General features: G+C 36.5%; 1 protein-coding gene across 1 annotated transcript in view; it reads right to left on the reverse strand.

Moving 5' to 3' along the window:
- The window catches only part of SLCO5A1 (solute carrier organic anion transporter family member 5A1), a 41,504-nt gene extending 32,297 nt beyond the window's left edge, over positions 1 to 9,207 (reverse strand). The window contains exon 1 of the mRNA XM_032222274.1: positions 8,253 to 9,207. Coding sequence (XP_032078165.1) covers positions 8,253 to 9,207 — 955 coding nt within the window. The remainder of the gene's footprint in view (positions 1 to 8,252) is intronic.
- Positions 9,208 to 9,851: the final 644 nt, after the last annotated feature.

Genomic DNA, 9,851 nt, shown 5'->3' on the forward strand with positions numbered 1-9,851 from the left:
CCTGCCAGTTGAAATTTCGGATGGGATAGGTCAATGAAATAGGAATATGACAGTTCCTCACATAATCTGTCCCATATCATGAAGGACCTTAAAGGTAATAACCAACACTTCAAATTGGTTTCAGGAAGAAACTGCCACCTAATGCAGCAGAGATGTTACATGCACAACCCTACATATATGCCCAAATACACATACACACACACACCAACACACGATAGCAGTATCACAGCCCCTACTGCAGTATGGTTGTTAATTCAATTTTCTTGCCTAAAGTTGAAAAATGACAGTCTAGAAAAAATACCAAAAAGTCCCTTGGCCTCTTACAAACAAATTCACTGTGGCATCAGCTACTCTGCCCCACAGCTATCCTTCCAGTTTTTGAAAAGACTGACCTTACTGTCTCTTTATCTTCTTCAAGCTAAATATTTATACTATCTGTTATCCTCTTCAACTTAAACTACGGTCTGGTTTATCCTCTTCAAACTAAATGTTAGAAAGTATTATTGCTGCATGAAAATGATAAATTACATTAAGTGAAACAAAAGCCTAAAAACTAATATCAGTTTATGATTCTGTCTAAATTGTTAATATGTCCCAATGTGATCCTGGGGTCACAGACTGTATCAACATGAAAAAATAAGCACAGTTAATTCTGATTTTAGAGGGACAAAGTATGATTACTTTGATCTGCATAAAAACTATAAACTCTAATATCCCCCCTTGCTGGTGTTCTGGGTGGTGTTTCTGGCTTTTGCCCAAGCCTTTGGCAAGGATGGTTGAAATCCCCTTTGGATTATATGGGTCTGTTCATTTTCATTTCTGTATGCCTTTGTCATCTTTGCTATCTTTTATTCTTTAATTTCATTGATTGCGGTAATTTTTCTCACTCCTGTTAATACTCTTTTAAACTATGAACCACATAGATTTGTTCACAGAATTGGGAGTTGTGCAGAATATGTTATAAACAAACAAATCCCTCTTGCAAAAATCCATAATCATCCAAAACTGAAAGTCATTTTTGCAGTATTGATGTTAATTTGTTCTTCCAATGCAGGCAGAGTTCATGTTGATTAGTAGAAGGGTTATCCAAAGGTTGAACTCTTTTTTATACTTATGGAGGTTGAATTTTATATAGCCAGCCCTTTAGCTATAGTTATTAATCTCTGTGTACTATGTGGAAGACTAGTAAAAAAGTCCAGAGAAAACATATTTCGGTGTGTCTCTGTACATGTACGTACACAAACACATGTACAGCAGCTACATTTTATCTGCATTTTCCATCTCAGTAATCCTATTTGCAAAACAAAACAAATGATTAAAATGATCAAAAAAAGAGAAGAAAATAGACTATGATATAAGCAATATTTGGGATGTGTTGAGAGTTAAGGACAGAGATTCTTATCTGAAAAAGAAACTACTGGGGGTTGTAAAGATAGCTATCTATAGGATGCTACAGTATACATCAAAATAAAAGAACTTGGTGGATATTCCTTCTTTATGAATTTGTTCTTTCGGGTCCCCCATTATTTTCTTAGAATTCAGCCTGGTTTATGACTCCAAAACATATGCCGGTAGTCCTCAACTTACCAAAATTGAGCCCAAAATTTCTGTTGCTAAGTGAGACATTTGTTGAGTGTGTTTTGCTCCATTTTACGACCTTTCTTGCCACAATTATTAATCACTGCAGCTGTTAAATTAGTAACACAATTAAGTGAATCTCGCTTCCCCATTGACTTTGCTTGTCAGATTACAAAAGGTGATCACATGACCCCCCCCCAGCCCCTGCAACCATCATACATATGAGTCAGTTACCAAGCAGCAGAATTTTGATCACGTGACCATGGGGATGCTGCAATGATCATAAGTGTGAAAAATGGTCATAATTCACTTTTTTCAGTGCTGTTGTAACTTCAAATGGTCACTAAATGAACTGTTGTAAATTGAGGACTGCCTCTACTCATACAAAAATGTGACAAATGGAATGGGGTATCAGGCATGAATAGCACCTCTGTAGGGGGGACATGTCACATCATTTTTCTAGAGTGATTTGTTCAGATATACAGTTAAGTGAGTCAACCAAGAGGATGAATAACTATCAAGTATATTTTTTAGAAGAGGATACAGTCAGAAATATTAAACAGCTTGAGCTTGCTTATCTAAAGAGGATTAGCTACATTTATAAAAAAAAAGAAATGAAGAAATGAATATGATAGGTGATTTTCTTTCTTTGGACTCAGGATAATAAGTGCTGCAGATATAAACATGATTAATGCTTGAAAGTATGGTAATGATGAAACACAGTAAGGATCAAGGCATATCTATGACAACACAAATCAGAATGGTTAAAACAATGATCATGTAACATACAGCAAGGAAACATGAACACAGAGTGACAAAAGAAGAGGCACATTTTTGAATTATGTATTGGAGACATTTATTAAGAGGGTTCCATGAACTGCAATTGCTCCTGAATGAAATAAAAAACTGACAGCACCACTTGGGTGGTAATTAGCAAGAAACTCACATAATCTAGCAGATGATGTGAATAGATAACAATTAAAAACAACTATTCTTGCCTGAGAGAAGTTACTGTATAGGAAGTGAAAGACAACAGATAAACTTGAGTGGATGCCATCAAACAAATTTGAGGACTTGTAAAAACTCAAATACTGGCCACCTAATGAGAAGGAAGGACACACTGTAGAAGAGCATAATGCTGGGAAAGATTGAGGGCAAAAGAAGAAGGGGACAATAGAGAATGAGGTGGCTGGATGGAGTCACCGAAGCAGTAGGCATGAGCTTGAATGGACTCCAGAGGATGGTAGAGGACAGGAAGGCCTGGAGGAATATTGTCCATGAGGCTGCAATGGGTCAGACACGACTTCGCAACAACAACTAATTATTACTGTAAATAGAATGAAATGTCAGCCATCTGCCCTTGCAATTACCAGATCTAAGCTCAATTTGATAGCACCTAACAAACTATAAACACCCCCGACTTTAAAGCAGAAGAAAGGAAATGGTAATGAACAGTGGCAGAATCCATGAACATAGCTAGAGCTCTGGGTCTGTGAATAAAGCTTAAATTAAAATGCTTCCTAACCCTTCTGAGTGTCTAACGTAGTTCCATCTGTCCTGATCCCAAAGTATTAGTAATGTCTTGCAGAGCTGTCATTAACAGGAATTTCATTCAGTGAGGTTAGAAGGTTTTACTTGGGAGTAAAGGAACACCAGCTAACTGGTACCAGATGAGCATAGAAGGCTTGATACTGAACTATCAGATACAAACAATTCATTATAAGCATTGGAAACAATGTTTACAAATTACCCATCCTGTCAGGTCATGGACTGGATTCTGATTATTCTCTTGCTTAAAGTATATTGAGTGGGGCTAACCACGTTCTTCCAGTCTCAGATCTCTAAGCAGTGTTCTCCTTCCCAAGTCTGCAGAAACAGGAACTGTCTCCTTGATTTTTTTGCTTTAAATGTTAAGCAGTTTTAAAAAATATAGACTAAAGGTAGTCCTTGATTTACAACCAGTCATTTAGCAACTGTTTGAAATTATGACAGACGTACCTTAGGGTTACTTTCAACCCAGATTTGAAGTTCCAATGGTCAACCATATCATGTGATCAACTTTGGGCACTTGGCAACATGGCCACAGTTATGGTCATCTGCAGCAACCTGCATTCATTGGCTTTGCTGAAAACTAGCACTTCCAGTTCTCTGCAAAATTACATCCCTAGCATCACGGTTTCTCTTAATAAGCATGGTGATTCACTTAGTGACTACCACAAAAGTCATAAAATCTGGTCAGTTAATGTGACTGATCTGTTTTACAACATCACAACTTATTACCATGGTGGGCAGGCTCCATCATGGTTGTAAATTGAGGACTACCTGTATTTATCTTTGTTCCTTTAAGTCACCTTTGATTCCTGGTGACTGCCTGAACTATTCCCTGCAGTTTTCTTGCTAGTTTGGTGTGTGTATGTGGATGGGTGATCTTTTACAACATCTGGTAGGGGTTTGCCATTGCTTTTCCTAGGCCTAAGAGAGGCTGGTCCAGGTTATCCAGCTGGTTTTATGCCCAAAACTCACAATTCCCGGTTTTTAGTTTGGAGTCTTAAACACACCAAACTAGCTACTAGAATATTTTTTCACAAACTGCCAGAGTTCCTTTACCTAGTTATCTCTACCTATTTTATTACTGCTGTTGTCTTTATTATTGTTTTTATGGCTGTGCAAAAATTTTAACAGTATTTCATGGAATGTACTGGAAAGAATGAATCTCTCTTGAACTGATAAACCAATGCATTGATACAGCAACATCCTATGGACAGCTTCGAGGAGCTTCTTCAAATCTTCTCCTGGGTCATCTTCACATGTGCATATGTGCACATGCACATATAGGTTTGATAGGTTTGATAGATAGTCCTCAACCTATGAGTATAATTGGGATTAGGGTTAGGGTTGTTGTTAAGAAATGTGGTCACTAAATGTGCCATGCCCTCTTTTACAATATTTCTTGCCATAGTCATTAAGCAAATCACATGGATGTTAAGCAAATCCTGCATCCTCCATTGACTTCGCTTGTTGAAGGGTGCCTGGGAAGGTTGCAAATGGTTAGCACATGACCTTGGGATGCTACAACCATTATAAATGCATGCAACTTGCCATGGGCTCACATTTTGAACACATGACTTGTGGAGACACTATAATGCTCATAATGAGGATCAGTTGTAAGTCACTTTTCAATGCCATCTTAACTATTTGTTTCTTTCTTTGCATATTTACAAGCAAGAAATCTGAGGAAGCTTCCAAAGCATCTATCCCAAGTCTCAACGTCCTGCCTTAACGTCCAAAGAATGATGTTTTGAGTACTTAGCATAGCACAAACATTGTTATTTTCTTGTCTGGAATGTTCTTTGATTCTTTTAAAATTTAAAAATTGTGTAAAAGTTCTTGAAACAAAACTAGAGCAGAATGAATAGATGTTACTATGAACTTCTGATATTCAGATTGGATTGGCAATCCAGAATATTGGTGCATCTACAATGTTGTAATGTGATCTTTTTTTTCTTTTTAAAGACAGAGGTCTCACCAAGTCTTCCTCTAAAGACCATTCCTGTACAGGTACTATGCCTGAAGAGGAAATTGAAACTTTGTCAATAATACAAAGACACTCAAGGTATCTCAGCCAACTTATCTGGGTCTGTCAGTTTCACGTTTTTCTGTTCTCAGGTTTGTATTACGAATAGGATTCGATGACAAATAAAATCCACACATTTAGAGAAACGTGTTAAACTTGGAAAAGACCAAGTCTGAACATTATGTATACACCACCATAAAAATAAGATACTGTGTTTAAAAAAAACATGTTTGTGATGTTTATGATAAAGATGGTTAAAGCAAGCCTAGCAATAATCACTGCCTGGTTCTCTAGCTAGATCTTATCTACAATCCTCTGACAGAAGAATAAACAGAGAACTCAAACATACCATATAAATTCATCTTCTTAAAAACACCTGAATCTGTTAATACAAACTATCTTGCACAGATAAAAGATTTAACTTACTGGTTGTCAGCCACTCAATTATTTTATAGAATAACAAGGACTTCCATCTAGAACTAGCATTTTTCTTCTATTAAATGACTTGAACACTGAAATTCTTTTACAATAAACACATTTAAAATTTATATTCTTGTATTATTTTATTGAATAGCTGAATGATAAAAGTAGCTAAACTTAGACTGAATTATTGATTTTACACTACAAGCTTCCTGCTTTTGTTGTAGGTGCTGTAGCTTTGCATATGATGTATAAAATCTGCTTTTGTAAATAGGATTTAAAGATCCATTAGAGAATATAGTAATCCAGAATGCAAATGCAGAAACAAAGAAGTGGTAATATAACATCTAGTATTATGTGAAAATAGGGAGCTGACATTAAGAATACACTTTACAAGTGGTAGGATGTATTGTTCAATGTTGGGGATCATATTTATGTTTCCAAGGAAGCCATAAAATTTAAGTAAGTGCATTCTGGGAAAAATGTGTCAGATCACTAAATACATCAAAAATTAGAATGGTACGGAAACTACATATTTGACAGGGGGGAAAAAGGAGGAAGTGTAGGTGGTTTTATTCTCCATCATTTGTGTACAAAAATCCTAAATTTTCATTTGTACCCTTAAGAAAAAAAGTGTTCAAAACATTTTTCTTTAAACAAATTTAACCCTTTACAATTTTTTTAAAGGAAAGTTCGGGGTGGGGGGAGATTACCATATGAAGTCAAGCATTTCATTCTGAAGGTTTTTATGTAGCTAAAGCTATGATCATTACATTATGAAGCATTTTGTAATTTAACCAATAGCGTGGATATAAACAATTATTGTGAAATGAAAGTCCTGTGGTTTTACCATCTATTTTGAAAAGTTAACACTACACTCTATTTCCAAGTTTTAAAAAAATCTGGGTAGCTATTTCTAGTTGACCCTGGGGGTAAATAGAGAACTTGACAAGAATTTTCTAATGACTTTTAGATATATAGAGTAAAAAATAAAATAACATTGAAAACATTTGACTCTACTAAATATTGTTACTACTGGTTTGATTGCTTAATCCAATGTGACAACAGTAATATAATAAATGTCTGATCAATAAAATATCTACAAGAATTACAAAGATTCTGGTCATGCATTTCATGAAGGAGGTCATGAAAGTCAGAAAAACTGGTTTATAATGCTTAATTTATTGCCCATGCATACATGAATACCTTTCAGGTCTAATTAACTGAATGAATTATCAATGTGAAATGTAAGTATTTTTCCTGGAATAAATCCAATGAATAGTTTTCCATGGTTCAGGAAAAAAAAATACATACACATATCAAAAATAAATTTCAGAAGTTAATTTCTGATATAATTTTACATTTGATGAATACATTTTCTTCTTAAGACTAGATTTACTTTATATCACTATTAAAATACAATAGTTGACATCTGGGACACAAATAGAAAGAGCTTTACCAACAGCATTTTAAACTATCTTTAATATTCCTGGCTTTAAAAGATCAAAATTCTAGTCAAACAGGACTTTTATCGGGAACTATTTAAAAGATTTGAAAATACTTAAAAATCTTCCCAACGTATTTTAAAACTCAGCATAATTCAAAAACTGAGCATAATTCATGGATATTATGCAACTTACACTGTAAATTATGTGTCAACAATATATTTAAAATTATATTACCATTTTCAAATTTTTTAACCAGCTACCATAATATTTGTTATTGCTTGTTTTATAGTAATTTTATGTTTGCGTGTATATGTTAAAATACATGATAAAATTGCCCTAAACATTTATTTGAATGAATGAATGAATGTATATATGTGTGTGTGTATGTGTGTGTTAGATAGACAGACAGATAGACAGACACACGCACATAGGGGGGAAGGGGGAGGGAGAACATATACCATATTTTTCGGAGTATAAGATGCAGCAAGGTTTTGAAGAGGAAAAATTTTTTTTAAAGTTTTTTACCTCGGCAGACCTCCCCAAAACGGCCCGTTTTTCCTGAAAACGGGTCCATTTTTTTTTTAAAAAAGGGCATGAATAGCCCTTAGGAGGCTTGTAGAGTACTCCTGGGCGGGGAGGGAGAATGAGCAAAAAATGTCCTGTTTTTTGCGAAAACGGGCCCGTTTTTGTCAAAAAAAGAGAGGCATAGATAGCCTTTAAGAAGCTTATAGAGTGCTGCTGGGGACTAGGGGGGCAAAAAATGGGATTTTTTCACTCATTTCTGCCCTCCCTAGTCCCCAGGAGCTCTCTGAAAGGCTTCTAAAAGCTATGCATGGCCATTTTGGTGAAGGGGCGGAGTTTCGTGAGGCAAAAAATGCTGTATTCAGTGTATAAGACGCACCCAGATTTTCAGCCTTATATGCTGAAAAATACGGTACATAATGCATTGAAAGTAAACACGTTCATATTCCATTTCCCTCATGAAAGAGATAAGTATCACTTCAATTATTTCCATAGATATTTCAACATGGAAAAAAGTACAGGATATAAGAGATAATGGAACAAAGTTTTTAGAAGATAAAGTAACAGCTATTGAAGTCTTTATTCTGGCAAATATTAGCTACTATATCTGTCTAGCTAAACATTCAAATACATTTAAAGCTGCTGCATTGGTTTGGGAGCTTCAAAGAGGAAGTTGGCCTTCTTTCAAAATAATCATACAAAAATCTTACCTAGATAGAGTGATGAGTTTTCTTTCTTGACATTGTCATCCAAGTAGGTTGGTCCTAGAGTGTAGATAGGTGTGGAGCCCATTCCAATGAGAATTTGGGCACAAATAAACAAAGCTACATAGAGTGAGTGTCCATTTCCACGTGAATTCTTCAGACAGCCTGATGATTCCAGGTGCCCTTTCGTTGAATAATTTCCAGTCAAACACAAGCCATCATTAGAAACAGAGGAGTTTAATTCCTGGATTTGATATGGTGCAGAGATGAAATGAGGTAAAGAAAATACAGCAGCCCCAAGAGCTATAAATAAACCCCCAACAGCAAGCCACAGAGGCCTTCGCCCTTGCCCACCAAAATAACTGATGAAGACCACTACTAAAAGGCTGCCAATATCAAAGCAACTGACCAATAGCCCAGATTCAGAGCTTTTCAGGCTATATCTTCTCTCAATGGTAGTGATAACACTACTCAGGTAACCAGAGACCATTAGTGACTGAATGAAAGTCAGGAAACACATACATATCAAAAAGAATCGAGAGTCTGTCAATACTATAGCAAGATATTTTCTACCAGGCATTACTAGCAGTGTGGAAGCTGGTGACACTCCATTACTTAATCTAGCAGAGTTGTTGCAATTATTTCTTTCAGTGAAATTCCCCATTCTCGAAAAGCTTGAAGGTGTAAAAGACAACACTGTCTTGGAAGAAGTAGCAATAGCATTACTATGAGGTGCTGATATATCGGGGTCAAGGCCACATCTCTGATCAGAGCCCCCCTGCAAACTCTGTAAGAAGTTCTTTTTGGCTGCGATGAGAGCACTTTGTGTGGTATTAATTTGCGGAACAGACCCATTCAGAATTGGCAAGCTTTTGGACCGAGAATTCTTATCTTGCTTTTCTAGTTGCTCCTCTCCAAGAGAGTTTGGGTGCTGGTGCTTTATTATTCCTGATAAAAGCATGCTGAGAGCAAGCTTGGTTTAGGCTGAATTACTAATTCCCTGTTATATGCATGACCTTGGTCAAATTTATGCTTTTTTCAGCCCAAGAACAATCATCCTCTATGGCTTTCCAGATCTCTCCAAGCCACTCTGGAAAAAAGAGACCCTACAATTCAACGCCGTTACATGAACACATGAGAGCACATGTCCAGCAGATTTTATTGTAGTTCCATACTTCTTAACCCTGCTCTCCTCTGCCAGCAGCTGACTTTTAAACAAAGTGAACTGGACCACTCCCCCTCAGCAGACTCATTCCCACATGGCTCCTAATGATGCCCTGTCATTCTAGATGAGGGTCCTTGACTGCCTGCATCATTGGCAATAAGACTGCAGCTTCTGAAGATGTACTATTCCTGTTTCCAAGTTAAAGTATTCAGATGACATGTCTATCAATGCAGAGGGAGGGGGGGAGAAATCATGCACAGAAGATCAGCATGCTGCTTTTGTCTTCTCACAGTAGTAGTTCCCAGCTGCTGCTCCCTGAGGGTAGAAAAGAACAGACTATAATCAGGCTCTCACCTCAGAATAGAAACACAGAATGGCTGGAATCCCTGATCTCCATTAAAATCCCTCTCCTAATTGTTTAAACCCAGTTTAAGTCTGGA

This window comes from Thamnophis elegans, chromosome 8 (assembly GCF_009769535.1).
Source record: "Thamnophis elegans isolate rThaEle1 chromosome 8, rThaEle1.pri, whole genome shotgun sequence".
Lineage (NCBI taxonomy): Eukaryota > Metazoa > Chordata > Lepidosauria > Squamata > Colubridae > Thamnophis > Thamnophis elegans.